The sequence below is a fragment of the Haliotis rufescens genome, unplaced genomic scaffold (assembly GCF_023055435.1).
Source record: "Haliotis rufescens isolate VD_foot unplaced genomic scaffold, xgHalRufe1.0.p SCAF_56, whole genome shotgun sequence".
NCBI lineage: Eukaryota > Metazoa > Mollusca > Gastropoda > Lepetellida > Haliotidae > Haliotis > Haliotis rufescens.
This window is the reverse complement of record NW_025964290.1, coordinates 1,447,027-1,470,771: the sequence shown is the minus strand read 5'-3', so window position 1 is coordinate 1,470,771 and position 23,745 is coordinate 1,447,027. Positions and strand designations below refer to the sequence as shown.

Here is a 23,745-nt window from a genome sequence, read left to right as displayed (position 1 = left end):
GGGCGCCGTATGTTATTGTTTCACTATGACCACCAGAAAACATACATCACTGGACAAAATATCATCCAGTCCAAAAAATCCAAAACTTGGAAATACCACCATTCCAATATTTGGCAAGGTCATATTTCCAAGCTTGGATTTGGTTGGATTTGTTTGGAAATGTTTGGATACAACATGTCATAATCATATCTGTTAAACGTTGTACAACTTTTGACCTTATGTGAGATTAGTAATGACATGAAAGTAAATAATTAAGAGTATTTTGGCACTAAACGACCCAGGAACTCCTTGAATGGAGGAACGACTCCGGAGCGCCTTAAATTGAGGAACTATTCCGGAACTCCTTAAATGGAGGAACGACCCAGGAGCTCCTTAAATGGAGGAACGACTCCGGAGCTCCTTAAATGGAGGAACGACTCCGGAACACCTTAAATGGAGGAACTATCCCGGAACTCCTTCATTGGAGGAACGACCCCGGAACACCTTAAATGGAGGAACTATTCCGGAACTCCTTAAATGGAGGAACTATCCCGGAACTCCTTAAATGGAGGAACTATTCCGAACGACGTTAAATGTGAACTCACTCATTCGCTCACACAGCTGGTTAGAAATATGACGTCGCGTGACTTTGGCGACTACATCCGAGGCAGCATCACGGACAGCGTCACGCACGACACCGACTATTACGGGGCGACGTTCTACGACCAGACAAAGACGGGGACGTCCAACGCCTGCATCATCGACGCCGAGGGCAACGCTGTTACCATAACGGCCGCGATAAATACATTGTGAGTACCTTAGTTTTAGAATACTAAGGGTTTCAGAACTTAAAAAGAAGCAGCAACTGTTACTTTGTTAGATTGCCCGGTCAATTGCATTAGCCAGCAATATTACCCAATTGAATTGTAAGACACAGGTTTTACAGACAGCCTTTTCATATGTGTCTAATTTTTGACCGGGAAAGAGTCACAAATCATTTTCACGTGAATCGAACCTGCAACGTCTAACATAGCATTGTAAGCAACTATTTTCCCTCTGAGCCACCGGGGCAGTTGATAAAGGGGTGTTCAATCTTACATGCCATGACTTCGGTTGTATACATGCTGCACCTGTCTTTTCTCTGGCACGCTTTTCACCGAATTCTTCTTACACCTTGACAAACTCTATTGTTTCAGTATAAAGTATCCCGTTAGCAGTAAGATTACCACTTGGTCGAACTATTACGTAACCCATCACCCTGTACATCTGCCTCATTAAAAAGTGATTTATCAAACTACCACATGCTGATTTTGTTATCTTTTAATCTTCACTAATCCATAAACATGCCACCCCAATTATCTTTTAATCTCCACTAATCCATAAACATGCCACCCCAGTAGTTTTAAACAGTGCCACTACATATCTTATTACAATAGTTTACCACCCGCTAACAAATTGGTATATACCTATGTACATAAACCCATCAGCGGTTTTTGATTTAGCATCTGTTAACAGAAGGGTTTACCATGTCAGTGTCATTCTCCAAACACATGCGGTAATTATGTACTTACACATAGTCCCATAATGTCCAGTCTCGCACAGTTTAACGGTGCACAAGACTAATATAATTACCTGACACCTTTCACTTCCTCTCACCTGCTCAGTGTCAGACGGTATTTAACTGGAGAAATAGCAGTGTCGCATCAGACATATCAACAAATCACACCTGTCTGACTCTATTCATGTCATTTAACTATGCAAAACATGTTACTGAGTAAATGGTAAATCCAGCAACATTACGTGCACATTTCGGCAACGTGTCAGAAAAGCAAATAAAAAAAACGCAACACATCGCCTCCAGAAGGTATAAAAGATTTTGCTTCCACGTTTTGTTTTTCTTCCTGCAACGTGTTTTGCATCAACATGTATACGTGCACAGATAGCATGCCAGCAGGTACGGATTTCAATAGCTCTATGTCCTCCTACCAAACAAGGTTCAGGTCTTTTAAGCGCTGGGTTCTACTATAGCGGTACCTCTGACAAAGTCATCTGCTTTGCGTGCCACGTTAAACTTAAGGATTGGGCACGCGGTGACGAGCCATTAAACGAGCATAGCCAAAACTCCAAACTGCAAGTTTCTTGAAATGACTGGGCATGGGAGCACCCAAGTCAGTTCACAGCCTCAATACACAACTGCGCATGACACTGTGCTGTGAATATTCCTATATAGGTCACTACCATGCCGCAAACTGCTGCAGTTATACACCCATCAAACAACCAGTGTTTCTGAAATCTGCTTTCCAGTCAAAAGTGCAATTATATATCGAGTGCAGGGTGTATATACCCTGGTGCCACACCTACCCAATACACCCATTGCTACTCAAATCTCCGCCCACCCAAATACCTACTCTGCATACCTACCAATAAACACCTTTGTCGCCAAACCTACTTTCCCATGTACACTTACATTGTACACAGGTAATAATTATTATTCTAAAAAACAGTAAAATATACCTTGCTCTCACAGCCTTCAACCTCGTATGCCCAACATGATCATGATGTTGCTGCTGCTGCTGCTGCTGCTGCTGCTGATTATGATGATGATGATGATGATGATGATGATGATGATGATGACAATACCATTCTCCCACCAACACTACAAGCTGCGTTTTTTGAATATCATCAACGATCCCGCTATAGAGCAGGAATTATTAGCCAAACCTATGCAGGTAGGAGAAACTGCACATGGTGAAATCAGAACGCAGTGGGCAGATACTTTACAGCATATTCTGCAGGGTAATGTGGATGTTGTGGAAGAAGTGGCGGACAGCCAAATGAGAGATGAGTTGATGAACATAGCTAATGTGTTTTATGAACCGCAGCTGCAATTCGGCAGTTCAGCATGGAAGGGCCGGCGATGGTGTGGGCGCACATAGTACAGCAGCCTACACACTCGAACCACAGGATTCCGTGGTTAGCAAAAAAATTAAAACAGCTACTCATCGTTTCTCCCTATGTCTGCACACGGACAATATTCCTCTGCAAAACCCACAGCAGGCGTTAGCAGCAGTGTTTGATGATGTCTTAAATGTTGGTAAGTTACATAAAAAACTCCGTCTCTCCCTCCCGCCCTATCACAGTGTTGTAAGCACATGCTATTAATATTACAGTAACTTTCATATGTCAAACACGTGTATAATCAGCTCACATATGTAATGCGCCATGCATTCATACCATTGCACACTGTCCTATTGCAGACATTTGTTTCTTTGCAGGTGGTCATGACGGGGACAGATTAGGCTTACACATACAGCATCCTGCTCTGGATGCCCCAATACACGTACCCTTCAACAGGCTAGAGGCAGTAAATGGTAATTCCATTATTGCTGCTATGGATAAAGTGAGCCAGTCCAAGAAGGACTTTCAACCTGATGGCGGTATGGATATGAACATTCTTCACGTGGCGAATCCGGACGGGGTCGGGTTCGGCTGTGGTCGGCTGACGCCAAAAAATCTGTAACACTGGACAACTTCTTACTCAAGAAAAGGTCTATTGTTCAAGTAAGAAAGAACGACGACCTCTGCTTTGCCCGAGCTATCGTCACCGGTCTACATGATATAGGTAGACCGTCTGGTGACGACCCGGAGCACTTACGCCTAGAGTGGGAAAGAGTGGGAAAGAACTACAGCAAAGAAAAGTGCTGTCTGCAAAGACTGCATGCAATAGATTTACATATAAGGCTGGAATACCCAGGGCACCTTGTCAAGGGCGCGAGACATGGGATGCATTTCAAAGCTATCTCCAAAACACAGCTCAACTAAACATTCACAAGCTTGTTAATGCGCACCCTCCAATACTGTACCAGGGCGTAGTTACAGCCGATGTGCCTGTGCTACGTCTGCTTTACCATGGCAAACATTATGTTTCTACACCAAAAGGGATTTATGACACACAGGATTATTGTGAAATCTGTAACAAGGGTTTTAATACTAGTGCTGAAACACACCCTTGCTTTGCCGAGTTCAAATGTGGTAAATGTCAACATAGTGGCTACTGTCGGGGGTGGGAGGGGTTTGGGAAGAACTGCCTTTCTTGTAATACCTGGTTTCCTACAACACACCTACGACAGACGCTCTGGGAGGGGAACTGAAGCTTAATTGCGGCAGTCACAATTTCGCTGTTGACGGGTATGATATGCACAATCATGTTGTTTATTCATTCTTGGGCTGCTATTTTCACGGTTGCCGTAAATGTTTTTCCGGCAGTAAGGGCGTTCTAATTTCTCATTAGGTACAACGCCCAGGGAACGTCATGACTGGAAAATGTATCGGCTGAATTTCATACGCCAACATCCACATGTTCGAGACGTTGTTGCTCTGTGGGAGTGCGATTTTAAGAAAATGCAGAAAACTGATGCAAAGTTAGGGGAGTTTGTCAAAAACATGGGGCGGCAAAGCGGCGGAGTTGATGATGCAGGTTCCTTCACACCCCCTCTCGACCCTAGATACGAGTTTAATGGAGGTTGGACAAATGGTGTGTCTTTACACAGAAAGTGTGCCGAAGGGGAAAAAGTCAAATATGTTGATGTATGTTCTCTATACCCGTACATATGCAAGTATGGGCGTTTCCCAACAGGCCACCCCCCGGTACTGTATGCACCCCCCAGGTTCCTTCACACCTCCTCTCGACCCTAGATACGAGTTTAATGGAGGTTGGACAAATGGTGTGTCTTTACACAGAAAGTGTGCCGAAGGGGAAAAAGTCAAATATGTTGATGTATGTTCTCTATACCCGTACATATGCAAGTATGGGCGTTTCCCAACAGGCCACCCCCCGGTACTGTATGCACCCCCCAGGTTCCTTCACACCTCCTCTCGACCCTAGATACGAGTTTAATGGAGGTTGGACAAATGGTGTGTCTTTACACAGAAAGTGTGCCGAAGGGGAAAAAGTCAAATATGTTGATGTATGTTCTCTATACCCGTACATATGCAAGTATGGGCGTTTCCCAACAGGCCACCCCCCGGTACTGTATGCACCCCCCAGGTTCCTTCACACCTCCTCTCGACCCTAGATACGAGTTTAATGGAGGTTGGACAAATGGTGTGTCTTTACACAGAAAGTGTACCGAAGGGGAAAAAGTCAAATATGTTGATGTATGTTCTCTATACCCGTACATATGCAAGTATGGGCGTTTCCCAACAGGCCACCCCCCGGTACTGTATGCACCCCCCATAGAGCAGCTATTTGACATCCATGGCATGATGCAGTGCAGGGTTCTTCCACCAGGTGACTTGCACCACCCGGTATTACCATACCGCACAAATGATAAGCTGTACTTCCCCCTGTGCCGAACGTGTGCTGATACAGGCTATAGTGCTGGCCCCTGTCCCCATGACGACGATCAGCGGAGTTGGACATCAACATATGCTACTGTGGAACTACATCATGCTGTTCGAGACTGTGGCTACAGGGTATTGAAAATATATGATGCCTGGCATTTTGATAGTTTTGAGCAATATGACCCGCACACAGCTCAAGGGGGGTTGTTTACAGGGTATGTAGATGCTTTCTTTAAAATGGAGCAGGAATCGTCAGGCTATCTCGTGCACTGCGATACAGAGCAAAATAAAGCAGCAGTATGTACACGAAGTATTCAGAAAGGAGGGTGTCATGCTTGACGCCTCTCAAATTGCACCCAATCCAGGAAAAAGAGCCATCAGCAAGTCCCTTCTAAATAATTTGTGGGGAAAGTTATCTCAGCGCAATAACATGGACACGAACGTGTTTGTTTCAGACCTTCCGGAGTTCTACAATATTCTCCGGAATGCTGACATAGAGGTGAAAGACATCAGTTAAATAAACGAGGATGTGCTGCTCATCACTTATGCTACAACAAGCCAGTCTGTCAAACCCCACGGTGCCAGCAATGTTGCCATAGCAAGCTGGGTGACAGCTCAGGCCCGATTAAAACTGTACAGTGGTATACAACCTTTGGGAGACCGGTGCCTGTACTTTGATACAGATAGCATAATATATGTGCACAAAGAGGGTGAACCCTGCCCAACCATCGGCGATTCTGTGGGAGAATGGACAGACGAGATAGAGGAGGGCAACTGGATTGACGAATTTACCACATGTGGGCCGAAGAATTATGCTTACAAGCTCCACCATGCAGATAAAAAAGGTGTACGCACTATTTGTAAAATAAGAGGCTTCACGCTTAACGTACGAGCTAATAAAGAAGTGAATCTAGAAAAAATGGTAGAGATTGTTAATCACCCTGCCCGTAATGACATATCTGTACCTGTGCCATACCCCCACAAAATTCATAGAAATGGTCTGAAGCGTGGGTGTGGGATAATCTCCAGATATGAATCAAGGGCCTACACTATTCAGGATTCTCTTCAACAAAACAACGTGAATGTCATTCCCTGGCCGGCTCGCTCCCGTGATCTCTCACCAACCCAGCACACGTGGGATGAGATGGATTGGCACCTTCGACGTCAACCACGTGTTCCACAGACACTCCAGGAACTTCGAAACATGCTCCAGCAGATATGGACAGATATCCCACAGGACTTTGTGCGACGCCTGGTCCATTCCATGTGTTTCTTGCATCGTAACCAGAGGTGGACACATACGCTATTGATTTGTAAATTGACATTTTGGCATGTTCATGTTTTTTAATGCAATCATGTATTTTCTGAAGTCAGTATGCCAAATTAAACCATTTGAACACTTACAGGAGTCTTTTATCTTTTGCAAACCGAATTTGTTTCAGATTTGGTGAAAAACATAACTTTGCATTAAATCGTATTCAATGTCACAGGAACTTTTGTTGTTCAGTGTTGTAGTCAAAAATGGGATAATCCTTGGTGACTTTGATGCCCACAGTCCTTTATGGGAAGACAGGAACGATTCGTGCAAATACGACAAAATCGTAGAGAAATGGGTTGAAGACGACTATCTCATAACTGTAAACAACGTCAGCCCTACACGTTACACGCAACACATTGAGATCAACTAACCTCACACCGACACCGACAATCTCGCCTTACGACCCGTGAAGATTCCGGGCTAGAATAGGTCTTCAGCAACCCATACCTGCTGTAAAAGGGGACTAACTGGACAGGGTGGTCAGGCTCACTGACTTGGTCGATCCCAATTGGGTGGATCGATGCTCATGATGTCAATCACTAGATTGTCTGGTCCAGACTCGATTATTTTACAGACCGCCATCATATAGCTGGAATGTTGCTGAGTGCGGTGTTAAACAACAAACAAACAAACAGATGACCTTAAGTGTGAAATCAGACAGCATTCATTTGGTTTTGTATTTTAACAGTATTTTGTAATTTCACGCAGTTTTGGTTCCAAAATTCGCGGACGTAGAACCGGGATTACCTTCAATAATGAAATGGACGACTTCTCAACACCAGGCATCATCAATCAATTCGGCGTCCCTGCCTCTGAAGCCAACTTCATCAAACCCAGGAAACGCCCCCAGTCCTCTAGAATCAAGAATCAAGAATCAAGAATTTTATTGTACGGAACACCCTCGTAGGGCAGGGTACAAACTATCTACATATGGAATAAATATAACTATCAACATGAGAGGTATATATACATAATGTACATTATATATATAAATATTACATATTATTTCATTCATAGTGTATAAACATTTATATATATATATCATGAGGTGGCTGGCAGCGTGTACTTTAATGATGCTGATACTGTACGGATAAGACATAATAATAATCATAAGGTCATGACTTGATGTTGTCTATAAGAGAGGTTCTTTTAATAAACATGTCGGAGATAGTTTGTGAAACATATTTTGCTCTTTCTGGACAGGGGTTCAGGATATTTGCTAGGATTTTATTATCATTTTGGCAGATTTGGAGGTCTAGTGTTCGAAGAAGTATCTGCCTTTCGTTCTGTTAATTTGGACAGTACAAAAGGAAGTGTTTCTCATCTTCTATCTTATTTAGGTTACATAATTTACATATTCTCTGGTCGACAGGCGTGTTAGTGTATCGGCCTCTTTCAATCTCCAGATTATGGCAACTGAGTCTTAATTTGGTTAAAGCTAATCTATGATCTTTACATTTTACAGCTGAAACATACTTCTTAAGTTCAAATTTATCTTTAATAAGTCCTAGATGCCTAAGTTTGTGGGAGTTATCAGTGTTTACTTGGTCACTTTCAATGAGAAATATATTTCTAAATTTTGTTTGAAGAGCTTCATAGAATTTTGAGCAAGGGGCATTTTCACTGTTGGATTGGGGAAGTAGGTGTGCCATCATATATTTGATCGAGGATGTCCAGGACATTTTTTGTGAGGCCAAGAGAATATCCTCCTGGTACGCATCGAATAAGAGCCTGTCACCTTCCAAGCGTCTCAGGCGCTGGTAATATCTATACATGGACATATATATTTGTAAAGTAAGAGGGTACATTCCTAATTCACTGAGGCATCCAATATTACTCGACTTTTTTGGTACTCCTAGAATCTGTTTTGCTATTTTGATAGTGATCTCATTACATAGTTGTTTTGACCAATTTTGATACATTTCATGTGAGGGTCTTAGAAGACTGCAGCCCCATACGTCGGTTCCATAGGACGCAATGGGTACAATTAAGACATTATACAAGCGAATGAGAATGTCTGCTGGGAGATGAGAAGTTGATTTCAGTGAACTTTTTATCTTATACCATGCTCGCATGGCCTTTCCTCTCAGTGTATTGACAGCGGCCTTAAAAGATCCAGTCCTCATTAGTACTACTCCAAGATAGGAGTAGGAGTCCACTACCTCAACGATTTGATGGCCCAGTTTAAATTTAAGTTTATGTCCTCTATGTGCCCGTCAATCATCGTCAACCAGACTTCCGGTGATGTTGTCATGACGATAGGTGCTTCCGGTGGGACCAGAATCACCACATCAGTGGCTTTAGTTAGTATAAACAATTGAACTTAATCCACGCAGACAAACAATAGCATTAAATCAACTCCAAATGTTGAATGTCTATATTTAAATTGTATAGAAAGACAATTGCACGAAATCCACACAAAATGTTGAAGGTATTTATATCATTGTTTACACGGGCAGGTGAACTAAATCCATACAAAATGTTGAAAATATTTCTATAATTGTACATACAAACAAATTTTGCAACTGTTTGCATAAACAATGGAACGAAATCCACACAAAACGTTGAAGGTATTTTTATAATTGTATGTACAAACAATTGAACGAAATCCGCGCCAAATGTTGAAAGTATTTTTATAACTGTTTGCATAAACAATTGAACGAAATCCACACAAGATGTTGAAGGTATTTTTAAGGAATTATTATGGGTGTGAACACAGACAGTTGTTAAACATAATTATTTTTATTGTTAGACGCACTTCATAGTCTAGACATTCTCACGATGACACTAATCAACTTTGAACCTTTTTTGGTGGACATTTCGCGAGACCGTGTGTATGTATTCAGGATGTCCTCTGGTATTAAACATGTTCAAATTTATCTACGATAGGTATTTCCAAGACGAATGGAAGCCTAACATAATGATGTTTTGACGTCTCATCCATATGTGGTAAAATGTTCATATACAAGTAAATACTATGAATTATATATTTATTTGAATAATATAATTATAGATTTTTTCTCAATGCCGGTATACAAAGTGTGAATCTGGCGCCGGAGTAATAAGTGTGCCTGGCGCAATAAAATGCACACTTAACCCTAACTCTTGGACAGTTAAAACACATGACAGGTTATCTAAATTCCTATCTCGGAGTTCAAAGTTCAATACTCTTAATCCAGCCCGGCGGACATCCCCACGCTTAAGTCAAACATGGCCGAACATTCTGTCTCAGTTCCTGTCAGATATCACTAAAAGAGTCTGTTTGCTTGTCTCGCCGCCAGGTGGCGATGTTTGCCTTGAGGATGGGGGTGCCGATAGCAGATGCAGTTGATCACAAGCGTCTACATCACCAGTCATTGCCGAAGCAAATACGTATTGAGAGAGGTTTTTCTCATGTAAATAGGTCAATTGCCGCAAAGTTGGGCAACTTTGCTTGTCAGTGTCACGTCTCTGAGATATCAGACCGTTTTAGTTTGCTGTCCTCCCAGGGCTAGGATTAGAAGAAATGTCGGACAAGTCCATTTTACCAACAGGTTGGTTAGGTTTGGTATTTCCCGCATTTTCTCACAATCCTCCGTCTATAACTGTATTTTTTCACCTAATACCGATTGTCATATCTCTCCCACCTTTGGATGCGATTATTCGGCCATTGCGTTTATCTGCGTAGCCAAGATACATCTGTAGGGAACAACTTACCGGTCACTTCCCCCCTCAAAAATAACGTCGTCCAATATGTGACGTCATTTCATGATAAAACACTGCAGTGTTTTATTGTACGATAGACAACTCCCAACTCGTGCATTTCTTAAATAGACCATGCTTCGTTCTTCATTGTTCTTTGGGATTTATCGCGTAGCTATCTTATATAAATACATTTGACCTTGTCTAGACGCTCCTAACCCTTCTATAGTAAAGAACACAGTCCTGCCATTTGGTTTAACATGTTAGGTTTAAACCGTGAACGTTCATGAATTAGCTACCAATTATTTGTGTTGTTGTTTTGTGTAAGGAAAATATATCTGACTAATACATTATATACCTGCCTTCTTTCAGGATATCATAGACGGGTTAAAGGCCAAAGGTCGTGAAATAGACATAGACATGAACACGGCTGCGTCAGTAGTGTCGGCGATCCACGTGACCGGGGGACTGCTTCATGCCGTCGCCGACGTCAGGAAAGGGGGAGAACCAGCAGGGTATTAACGGCATCGTCATTGGAAACGTGCATGTTGGCGACATCGTTGTTGGAGACATTCATGTTGGCGACATCGCCATTGAGACGTTCATATTGGTGACATCGTCATTTGGACGTGCATGTTGGTGACATTGTTGTTGGAGACGTGCATGTTGGTGACATCGTTGTTGGAGACGTGCATGTTGGTGACATCGTTGTTGGAGACGTGCATGTTGGTGACATCGTTGTTGGAGACGTGCATGTTGGTGACATCGTTGTTTGAGACGTGCATGTTGGTGACATCGTTGTTGGAGACGTGCATGTTGGTGACATTCATCCACAGTTCTACTACGCGACTATTAATGCCGATCCTTCACTATAAAACAACAAACCACAGAGTAAATTATTAAATCGATAAATCGGGTTATCGTGTCTCAATGCTACTCAGATAAGACTGTACTGATGGTAGGCTATGTGATTCTGTGATACAGCTGTTTGCGGGTTATCGTGTCTCAATGATTCTCAGATAAGACTGTACTGATGGTAGGCTATGTGATTCTGTGATACAGCTGTTTGCGGGTTATCGTGTCTCAATGCTTCTCAGAAAAGACTGTACTGATGGCAGGCTGTGTGATTCTGTGATACAGCTGTTTGCGGGTTATCATGTCTCAATGCTTCTCAGATAAGACTGAACCGATGGTAGGCTGTGTGATTTTGTGATACAGCTGTCTGTGGGTTATCGTGTCTCAATGCTTCTCAGATGAGACTGAACCGATGGTAGGCTGTGTGATTCTGTGATACAGCTGTTCGCGGGTTATCGTGTCTCAATGCTTCTCAGATGAGACTGAACCGATGGTAGGCTGTGTGATTCTGTGATACAGCTGTTCGCGGGTTATCGTGTCTCAATGCTTCTCAGATGAGACTGAACTGAGCAGCAGCGGGGTGGTACAAGGTAGGAGTTTATGTTAACACAGCAGCGAGGGTGGTAGAAGATAGGTGCCTATGTTAGCACAGCGACGAAGCGGTACCAGGTAGGAGTTTATGTCAACACAGCACCGGGGGTAGTACCAGGTAGAAGTTTATGTCAACACAGCAGCGAGGATGGTACACTGCCGGACATGGCCTGTCAACAGTGTTATTACACGGTCACACTGCCGGACATGACCTGACAACAGGGGCATTACACTGTCACACTGCCGGACATGGCCTGTCAACAGTGGCATTACACTGTCACACTGCCGGACATGGCCTGACAACAGTGGCATTACACGGTCACACTGCCGGACATGACCTGTCAACAGTGGCATTACACGGTCACACTGCCGGACATGACCTGTCAACAGTGGCATTACACTGTCACACTGCCGGACATGGCCTGACAACAGTGGCATTACACGGTCACACTGCCGGACATGGCCTGTCAACAGTGGCATTACACGGTCACACTGCCGGACATGGCCTGTCAACAGTGGCATTACACGGTCACACTGCCGGACATGACCTGTCAACAGTGGCATTACACGGTCACACTGCCGGACATGGCCTGTCAACAGTGGCATTACACTGTCACACTGCCGGACATGGCCTGACAACAGTGGCATTACACGGTCACACTGCCGGACATGGCCTGTCAACAGTGGCATTACACGGTCACACTGCCGGACATGGCCTGTCAACAGTGGCATTACACGGTCACACTGCCGGACATGGCCTGTCAACAGTGGCATTACACGGTCACACTGCCGGACATGGCCTGACAACAGTGGCATTACACGGTCACACTGCCGGACATGGCCTGTCAACAGTGGCATTACACGGTCACACTGCCGGACATGGCCTGTCAACAGTGGCATTACACGATCACACTGCCGGACATGGCCTGTCAACAGTGGCATTACACGGTCACACTGCCGGACATGGCCTGTCAACACTGGCATTACACTGTCACACTGCCGGACATGGCCTGTCAACAGTGGCATTACACGGTCACACTGCCGGACATGGCCTGTCAACACTGGCAGTACACGGTCACACTGCCGGACATGGCCTGTTAACAGTGGCATTACACGGTCACACTGCCGGACATGGCCTGTCAACAGTGGCAGTACACGGTCACACTGCCGGACATGGCCTGTCAACAGTGGCATTACACGGTCACACTGCGGACATGGCCTGTCAACAGTGGCATTACACGGTCACACTGCCGGACATGGCCTGTCAACAGTGGCATTACACGATCACACTGCGGACATGGCCTGTCAACAGTGGCATTACACGGTCACACTGCCGGACATGGTCTGTCAACAGTGGCATTACACGGTCACACTGCCGGACATGGCTTGACAACAGTGGCATTACACGGTCACACTGCCGGACATGGCTTGTCAACAGTGGCATTACACGGTCACACTGCCGGATATGGCCTGTCAACAGTGGCATTACACGATCGGCCACATTGGCCGCCATTGGGCTGGTGAAGGTGGCTCGAGGCACTTTCAGCCAACTGCCCAGCCATTCGACGCTCTGTCCGTGTAGTTGGCGCTCTGTCCGTGTAGTTGGTGCCCTGTCCGTGTAGTTGGCGCTCTGTCCGTGTAGTTGGCGCTCTGTCCGTGTAGTTGGTGCTCTGTTCGTGTAGTTGGTGCTCTGCCCCTCGTAGTTGGTGCTCTGTCCGTGAAGTTGGTGCTCTGTCAGTGTAGTTGGTGCTCTGTGCGTATAGTTGGGGCTCTGTCCGTATAGTTGGCGCTCTGTCCGTGTAGTTGGGGCTCTGTCCGTGTAGTTGGGGCTCTGTCCGTGTAGTTGGCCCTCTGCCCCTCGTAGTTGGTGCTCTGTCCCCGTAGTTGGTGCTCTGTCCGTGAAGTTGGTGCTCTGTCAGTGTAGTTGGTGCTCTGTGCGTATAGTTGGTGCTCTGTCCGTGTGGTTGGTGCTCTGTCCGTGTAGTTGGTGCTCTGTCCGTGTAGTTGGCCCTCTGCCCCTCGTAGTTGGTGCTCTGTCCATGTAGTTGGTGCTCTGTCCGTGTAGTTGGTGCTCTGTCCGTGTAGTTGGTGCTCTGTCCGTGTAGTTGGTGCCGTGTCCGTATAGTTGGTGCTCTGTCCGTGTGGTTGGTGCTCTGTCCGTTTGGTTGGTGCTCTGTCCGTGCAGTTGGTGCTCTGTCCGTATAGTTGGTGCTCTGTCCGTGTAGTTGGTGCTCTGTCCGTGTAGTTGGTGCTCTGTCCGTGTAGTTGGTGCCGTGTCCGTATAGTTGGTGCTCTGTCCGTGTGGTTGGTGCTCTGTCCGTTTGGTTGGTGCTCTGTCCGTACAGTTGGTGCTCTGTCCGTGTAGGTGGCGCTCTGTCCGTGCAGTTGGTGCTCTGTCCGTGCAGGTGGGACTGTGTTACATGTGGGTGAGATTTGTTTGCACATATAACCCGGTTCCGAAATTGTTGAATAAATATAATTTCACCTCAAGTTTAATTTTTATAAAGTCACTTGACACTCTGGAGGTTCAGAGTGTCTTGGTTCCCGAACAGTTGTTTGAATCCTTGTCATTCCCTTATAAAAATGTTGAAGTTTGTGTGACGTTTGACGGAGGTTTGAGGTCATGGTGTAAGAGGGGATGGAGGTTACGTTATAGGGAAGGTTTGAGGTCATGTGTGACAGAGGATTAAGGTGACGGTTGACGGAGGTTTGAGGTCATGTTTGATAGAGGATTGAGGTGACGTTTGACGGAGGTTTGAGGTCATGTGTGACAGAGAATTGAAGTGACGTTTGACGGAGGTTTGAGGTTATGTTTGACAGTGGATTGAGGTGACGTTTGACGGAGGTTTGCGGTCATGTGTGATAGAGGATTGAGGTGACGTTTGACGGAGGTTTGAGTTCATGGGTGACAGAGAATGAGGTGACGTTTGACGGATGTTTGAGGTTATGTGTAACAGAAGGTAGAGGTCATACACACATGCATACACACACATGCATACAAAACACACAAATACATACACAAACATGCATCCACACATGCATACACACATATGCATACACACATATGCATACAAAACACACATACATACACATGCACACATACACATAAATACATACACATACATACATACATGCACACACACACGCACACATGCTTACATACAGACATACACATACACTTACATACACACACATACATATTACACACACAGTCACACATACACTCACATAAACACACAGTCACACATACATACACATACACCCACTCACACATACGTTCACACACACATTCACACACACATATACATACACATACACTCACTAACACACACATACATTCACATCCACATTCACACCCACACATACACACCCACACACACAGTCACACATACACTCACATACACACACATACACACACACAGTCACACATACATACACATACACCCACTCACACATACGTTCACACACACATTCACACACACATATACATACACATACACTCACTCACACACACATACATTCACACCCACATTCACACCCACACATACACACCCACACACACACAGTCACACATACACTCACACACATACATACACATACAACCACTCACACATACATTCACACACACATTCACACCCACATACATACACATACACTCACTCTCTCTCTCTCTCTCTCACACACACACACACACACACACACACACACACACACACACACACACACACACACACACACACACACACACACACACACACACACACACACACACACACACACACACACACACACACACACACCCGCCCCGCCCATAAGTCTTGCCCTGCTGGTCTGACCTCGAAAGGTTACGACCCTTGTTTACTCTCATTCTGTGACGAGATTATACGAGGCACACTCCGAGTACGTGCTCTCTCGTTGTGTGTCAGTTGACGGTGTTTGGAGTCCTCAGGGTGCGACAGTAAGTTTGACAGCTGACGGGGAAGGTATGTACTGAAAACTAAAGTATTCACTTCAGCGTAGAAATAGTTTCTCTATATTGAATCGTTACATCTGAAAACTTTCCTTTCTGTCCTGACAAACATATTGTATCCGGACAGTTCGTTAAGGGAAGGATTAACCCGTCGTTACGTGAAAGTGTGAGAAAAGGTCACCTATTAACAGGACACGACTTGAGGCAGGAAAACAGTAGAAAACAAAGCTTTACAACTCGTGATGTCAACAGGTGCACGACAAAGTTCACTGCTTGCAATATTTCATATACTATCCACACGCTTGCTTCCATTCTTGTAACACATCTGTCACACTGTCACGCAGTTATGACACTATACATTGCACCTCGAGTTTACCCTGGGAAGTTACGTTATTACTATGATGACAATGAAAGCTATATGTATGATAACAAATCATAATAGAAGTAGATGATAAATAATATTGTTCATAATTAGTACCATTTTGTTTTAATTGGAAGTACGCCTGTATATTAAATATATTCTAATAGCCACGTGCTGCAGTGCCTCGACATGTTTCAGGACAAGATCTATTCAACGGTAATTCATCGGGAATGCCGTTGTTATTGACCAAGAGGTCTGCCTTGTCCCCACAGGTGGGTGAAGGTCATAAGTCTTAATCCCTGTAGGCGTTCACAATCGCCGTTGACCTGTCACTATACAAACCTGCTTTAAATAATAACTATTTGACAAAAGCGTCGCTAAACCGATAATCATCCACAGCCGTAATACGATTTTAAGAACAAGATACGTCTATTTTCCTATCAAAGACGTCTTTTCGTCTTTGGTCTAATGAAATATCGTCATTTGATCACGTGGAATACATATATACCCCGATTGAAAAGCGAAGGGTCCTTGAAACGTCCAGAACGCTGAGTGTGGAGTGATGGATTTATTGGGGCAATGAAAGGCTGTGGGCGACTTGGCAGAGCAAAGCAAGACTGATTAATGACTAGTTTCTCTCCCTCTCTCTCTCTCCCTCTCTCTCTCTCTGTCTCTCTCTCTCTCCCTCTCTCTCTCCCTCTCTCTCTCTGTGTCTCTCTCTCTCCCAATGTCTCTCTCTCCTCTCTATCTCTCTTTCTCTCTCTCTCTCTCTCTCTCTCTCTTCCTCTCTCGTACATACTTTATTTATTGAAACATTCATGCTACTTGGAGTGAGTGAGCCATGGACAATATAGTGTACATGTACACACAAATACAACATTTAACGCCGCTTTAAACAGCAATGTTAGTTATATTACGGCGTGTCAGCTTGATGTGCGAGAAATGCGTTTAATGTTTCGTGCACGTTTATAAAACACAGGATATCGCGATTTCTTTTGAAATCACACAGATTGAAACAAGGAGCCATATTGTTTACTATATAAAGTGTACCGAACGAACATACTACAAGCAGTTCGCGTCTTGTTTTGAATTGCAGAAAAACCAAGTCGAATCATCGACCTAATCTCATGCTGAGGTCTAACAGTTTATTCCGTCACCCGTACACGTACGATCTACCACATAACAAACAATGGCGAATGAACACAATCGTTATGACACAGTGCCGTATTTACCGGTGTGAGAGTTTGGGACATGCCCGGCTCGGGTCGACCCACCACCACAAAGGAAAACATTGATCCTGTCCTCAACTTGGTACTGAAACTAGGCGCATCAATGCGGCGTTAAACCCAACTCACTCACTCACTCACTCACTCACTCATCTGTAAAAAACGCCCATGAAATAAATCCAAATATTATAAACCACGATGCACGCTGTCGGGTCACGCGGACTTACAATCAGCCCGACCTCCAGATCCAGTAAGGAGCTATTTCATTAACGTAACCACATTCTTCTCTCGCCAGGCGGTTCGGGAATTACTGTGACCCGGCTGCCCACGTGACTACTCCAGACAGACGTTATATTACATCAGTACAGGGGTGTCCTTGACCCGGCTGCCCACGTGACTACTCCAGACAGACGTTATATTACATCAGTACAGGGGTGTCCTTGACCCGGCTGCCCACGTGACTACTCCAGACAGACGTTATATTACATCAGTACAGGGGTGTCCTTGACCCGGCTGGGAGTCGGGGAAGGCTCCTATGTGCCGTTAGACCAGAGACCATATAATAGATTATATGGTCTCTGGTTAGACTAACATCTAGTCTCTGAAATGAACATATCGTACATAAAAAAACAGTTGTTCAGTTATCTTAATAAAAATATAATAAAAAGGAGCCCAGTGACTCTCTTCAGACTTGCATGGGCTGTAGTTGATATATATTTGTATCAGGGTCTGTAAGACAGACTAATGTGCCGTGTGCCGGGAGCCACAAAGAAGTGCCAGTAATCGTGAACCCAGGGGAGAGTTGGGTTACATAGACTGTCGGCAAGTCTCCCCCGCCAGATCCCGTATTACAGGGCTGTGGAAATACGGGACGCCCCCAGCTCACCATCTGTCTCCAGAACTCTCACGCCGACTTCTTGAGATGTTTTCAATGTTCTGTACTTTTTAATATCAAAATACATTTAGTGTTTGTCAGAAGAGTTACTTACATACTTAATCAATTCTGAGTCGATTAAATGGTTGTTTACGGTAGACGAAATTACATGACCTTAGTGTCATTGCCAAACCCTTTAGTTCAATTCTAATTGATCAAGACTGCACAATATCGGTGGAAATCATCATTACATCTCTAGTTCTTTTGTACCGTTAACGAAGGCGAAAATATTGCATTAGTGTGTCACATCATGTATGACGAACAATACCCAATACATTACTAAAAATACAACATCTGGCCGATTCAAATGACGGGGATTGCTAATTGTAACAACCTGTAAATACCTCCTATAGTCGTTGAGACGCCAATTATGCAGTTCAGATCGAAGTGCGGCGAGGGGGTTAAGAAAAGTAGAACTTGACATTAAATTAATGTACAAGCTTTTCAACTACTACGTATACAAATTTAGATCTAGGGAAGCTACATCTTTCCCAAAATCTAAGACCAGAGTAAGATTGAAAATGAACGTCATCTTCAACAGTATCACAATAACAGAATTTACAAAAATCGTTTTTTAAGTGGAAATTTTAATGATGTTTTTGTTTAAGTATTTTTAACAACCCTATTTCGTAAAAATGATTTCTAAGCTATGTTTTTTTTAAACCTACATTTGTAGGTTTATGGGTAGGTAGGCTGTCAGATGAAGACAGTGCCTTCTCAACTGAGCAAATTCCGACCCTCTTTGATGTTATTGTTAGACATCGGGGAATTCGTAATTCGAATTGATAACGCAATCACCCGGCATACGGAGGATCATTGGGAAATGAAGGACTATTGGCTTGGTGGTGTTCATACAGGCGTGGTCACCCGCTGTTGTCAGACAGTGTAAAAGTGTAGCAAGACAATGGTGTCGCCTTAAGAATATGTCTAGTAGGTTAAACAAACACGTGTTTAACTGGGCTGATAGATACGCTGTAAATGGTTGTAAAAATTGGAATGGTAGGGTAAGAAAGAAGTTTACTAATATGGATTTAGGACATCTATTAAACGCTACAGGTTTTATTGATAAATTTTCTGTTTGTACACAGGTGGACAATGGTGTAAAAATGAATATGTTACCCGTTGGAGTGATATGTTAAGAAAGGAAGAGGGGCGAAATGGGCTTAATAAATTGAGAATGTACCGATGTTACAAACAAGTATATGGGACAGAATACTATGTTTCAAATAAGATGCCCAGAAACTATAGATCGGCACTAGCCAAGTTTAGATGTGGAGTGGCTTCTATTCGAGTGGAAACCGGTCGATACGAAGGTGTACCTGTCAGTAATAGAAAATGTTTTCACTGTAATGACAGCGTAGAAGACGAGGTCCATGTTTTGTTTCACTGCGCATTATATGATGATATCAGGGCAAATCTTTTTAATGAATGTATTGCTAAATCTTATAATGTTTTAGATATGCCTGATATCGACAAACTTTGTTTTATTTTCAGTGACTCCAGTGTGTGTTTTATACTTGCCAAAGTCTGCTTTTTAATTCTTAATCGTAGAAAACATCTTTTATATGGATAACTTTTTACTATATCATCTTTATATCATTTATGTATAAATTCTGTGATAATTCGTCTCTCATAATTCCATTTAATGGTTCTGTACATTTTATCTATGTCAAGTTGTATAAAGCTGTTTTATGTATGTACAGGAGTGAGACGTTAATAAACTATCGTCTGTCTGTCTGTCTACTAACAATATTAACCCATGAAGCGCCGTGTTAGAATTGGTCGTCAGCAACCCATGCATGTCGTAAAAGGCGACTAACGGGATCGGGTGGTCAGGCTCGCTGACTTAGTTGATGTATGTCATCGTATCCCAATTGTGTAGATCGATTCTCATGATGTCAATCACTGGATTGTCTGTTGCAGGTTCGATTATTTACAGACGCCGTCATATAGCTAGAATACTGGTGAGTCTGGCGTTAAACAACAAACAAACAAATGTAGATCTCCAATCATCATTTATCACCATGCATTTGGTGTAGTCTACCGTGAGGACGAGCGCAGAATTCTCTGGAATGCTGAGAACACCGCAATCTATAAGTACAAAGCTTTGAAATTCATTTTGCCTCCAACATTTGAGAGAATTACCCTATCGCATCCGCATTGCGCATTAATGCAAGGGGCTCTTGGCGTTCAATGTGTATTGTGTAGTGCAGTGGAATATCTGCTTTAGACTTCATTAAGTCATTGTTTTGACATCCAGGCGAAATGAACGTTTTACTTTTTGTGAGGTCAAAGGTTAGTCTGATTTAGACAGAGGGCCGGGTCCGTATTAGGAATATTATAACAAATGATAACACATGTAAATGGAAACAAAGTTCAAAGAAGTGTTATTATTCATCGTAGTACATTCGGCACAATCGATATCGCCTTGTTGCTGATGAGTTAAAGTCCTGTCTCGACAGTGTGCGCGGTAATATTTGTAAATGTAATATGTGTGAAGAAAATATGTCCATATTAGCGATAAGGTAGATCAGTGTCTCAATCAAGTTTTGGCACGTCACGCCGAAACTGCCGAGCTCGATTCCTTTCATCAGGGTAATGTTTCGAATGAAGCCCATTCCCGACGCCGTGATATAGCCGTTGAAGCGTATAACACCATACACGTGTATTAAGTGCACTTATAAACTGATTTGAAAAAAATATGTTCACCTTCCATAACTATTTAGGCATAAAATAACATAAAAGGAATCGCTCTGTACCCCGTTTGGATAACTATATAGCTTCCCTTTAAGACGGGGAGCTGTCTATGCAAACGTATCTATGGAAATAGCCTGAAAACTTAGTGGCACATCTGTGAGCCTGGCACTTTTCGCATGGAAATAGTTTAAAATACGGGTTTGAAATACTATTTTCTCCTTCCGCGACTATTTCGGTAAATCGAAACGTAAACGGAATCGTTCTGTAACCCGTTTAGAAAACTATATAGCTTCCCTTACACACCAGTGGCTGTCTATGCATACGTCCCTATTAAAATAGCCTAAAAAAATTGTGGCACATCTGGGAGCCTCGCATTTTTCGCATCAAAATACTTTAAAATACGGATTTGAAATACTATTTTCTCCTTCCAAAACTATTTGGGTATAAAATGAGGTAAGAGGTATCGCTCAGTACCCCCTTTGGAGAACTATACAGCTTCCCTCTAACACTGGGGGCTGTCTATGCAAACGTCCCTATTGAAATAGCCTGAAAAACGTAGTTGCACATCTGGGAGCCTCGCATTTTCGCATCAAATTACTTTAAAATACGGATTTGAAATATTATTTTCTCCTTCTTAACTGTTTATGTGTAACATAACGGAAAAGGAATCGCTCTATACCCCCGTTTGAACACTATACAGCTTCCCTTTAACACGCGGATCTATACAAGCGTCCCTCTGGCAATAGCTTGAAAACTTAGTGGCACACCCGGGAGCCTCGCATTTTTTGCATCAAAATACTTTAAAATACGGAATTGAAATACTGTTTTCTTCATCCTTTACTAATTAGATATAACATAACGTAAAGCAGTCGCTCTATACCTCCTTTGTAACACTATATAGGTTCCCTTTAAGACTGGGGGCTGTCTACGCAAACGTCCCTATTGAAATAGCCTGAAAACTTTGTGGCACATCTTGGAGCCTCGCATTTTTCGCATCCAAATACTTTAAAATACGGGTTTGAAATACTATGTTCACCTTCCTAACTATTTAGGTATAAAATGAGGTAAAATGAGTCGCTCAATGCCCCGTTTGGAGAACTATACAGCTTCCCTTTAACACGGGGGGTTATCTATACAAACGTCCCTATGGAAATAGCCTGAAAACTTAGTGGCACATCTGGGAGCATGGAAAGAGTTTAAAATACGGGTATGAACATCATTATCTCCTTCCTTCCATAAGATAATTTAATGACATCAGATAACATAACATAACACAACATGAGAAAATGTAATATTCAAATTCAAATTATTATTTATAACTTATCTTAACCTACAATGATGTATTTTACATACAAAGAACAATAGATACCCATTTCCACTGCGCATATGATAAAGACTAAACCGAAACGCCCTTCACCCCACCGTCATTCAGTACGTATTGTCCCCGACACGTGGAGTACTCTTCTTTATGATATTTTAATATTTTCCGTTTCCCATCTGAGCACATACTAATCGAAAACCATTTGAAACCCATTTTAAACAAAACCCTGGACACATTATACCCTCGAACATAACGAAAAGAAACGCCTCTATTTCAATAAATAACTACAAACTAACACGTGACAATGTTCATGTTTCCCAAAGTGGCATTTTGAAAGCAAATCCTGCTTCCTTTCAACTTTGCACGAAAATAAAAAAAATAGTACGTACCTTGCAAGAAATATTTTTTTTGACATAATCCAGTCTTGAAAGTTACATAGCCCTGTTTGTGAGTTCACAGCGCTCTGTAAATACCAGAGTCTTATTGAGAGTCTGTTGTGAGATGCCCTGAGTATGTAGAAGTTGGACGATATCACAACATTATCAAAGCTCTTAGATTCTGTGATTATTGTCAAGCTAGAAGTGTTAATGTACTTGAAGATGAGTATCATTTTCTATTAATATGTCCCAAATATAAAGATATCAGAGTTAAATATATACATAAATACTATTGGGAAAGGCCATCTGAATTAAAACTAGTTTGCCTGCTACAAACAAGTTGTAAAACACAACTGTTATACATTTCTAAATATATTAAATCCTTCTTACAGTAAATATGAATCGTGTCCTACCTCCATTATCAATATATATATATATTTTGTATCTGTTAGACGAGGGGCTGAAATCCAAGTCATTTTCATGAATAAATATATGTTCTGTTCTGTTAAAGGCTGACCATGGTCTAAGTTTCCAACATCTGTAGCTAGCTGGTGTTAGCACTCTTATCATGCAGCAGGATGCTCCTTGTTTATCAGTTAGCCCTGTCAACTCCAGGAACTTCAGTCTTACATAATGTCAACTGCTGGCCCCATTCCGGGTTTCAGGTAGTATAGTACCAGGTCAAATGCAAGAAATGTGCTTATCTTTTAGGATCTCACAGAAGCACTTAATGTGTCATCCAGTTATTGCTGTGACATCTCTAACTCCCTGGAAACTCCTCTAGGATCTGGAACTTGCCACAGAAAGTATCATGTAAAATGAAGATATTCATTCTGGATTAAGAAAGGGCTACCGAACATCAAGTAATGTATTTGTTCATAAAATATTTATTTAATAGTTTCAACAAAAAGTAAAAAGAAAAAAGTATACACTTGCTTTGTAGACTTTCAAAAGGCCTTTGATTCAGTTGACAGAGCACTACCCCTAAAACATCTATTTCAAATAAAAAGTCAGGAAATAGCTCTTATAAAGTGAAAATTTACGAGGACATTTCACAATCCTTTAAATCCAACATTGGCATAAGACATGGGT

The 23,745-nt window shown here is 42.9% G+C and overlaps 2 protein-coding genes across 2 annotated transcripts; one reads left to right on the top strand and one right to left on the bottom strand.

Annotated features, from left to right (window-relative positions):
* The first annotated feature begins 548 nt into the window (after positions 1-548).
* On the top strand, positions 549-10,137 carry LOC124124575 (glutathione hydrolase 1 proenzyme-like). Its single transcript, XM_046487775.2, has 4 exons — positions 549-788; positions 7,349-7,489; positions 8,841-8,943; positions 9,922-10,137. The coding sequence occupies exons 1-4, from the start codon at positions 613-615 to the stop codon at positions 10,132-10,134; spliced, it is 633 nt and encodes a 210-aa protein (XP_046343731.2). The 5' UTR covers positions 549-612; the 3' UTR covers positions 10,135-10,137.
* A 3,081-nt stretch (positions 10,138-13,218) lies between these two features.
* LOC125374383 (salivary glue protein Sgs-3-like) lies at positions 13,219-23,072 on the bottom strand. The gene is made up of 2 exons (XM_048385231.1): positions 23,067-23,072; positions 13,219-14,178 (listed from the first exon to the last, which is right to left on the bottom strand). The coding sequence occupies exons 1-2, from the start codon at positions 23,070-23,072 to the stop codon at positions 13,219-13,221; spliced, it is 966 nt and encodes a 321-aa protein (XP_048241188.1).
* Between the last annotated feature and the right edge of the window lie 673 nt (positions 23,073-23,745).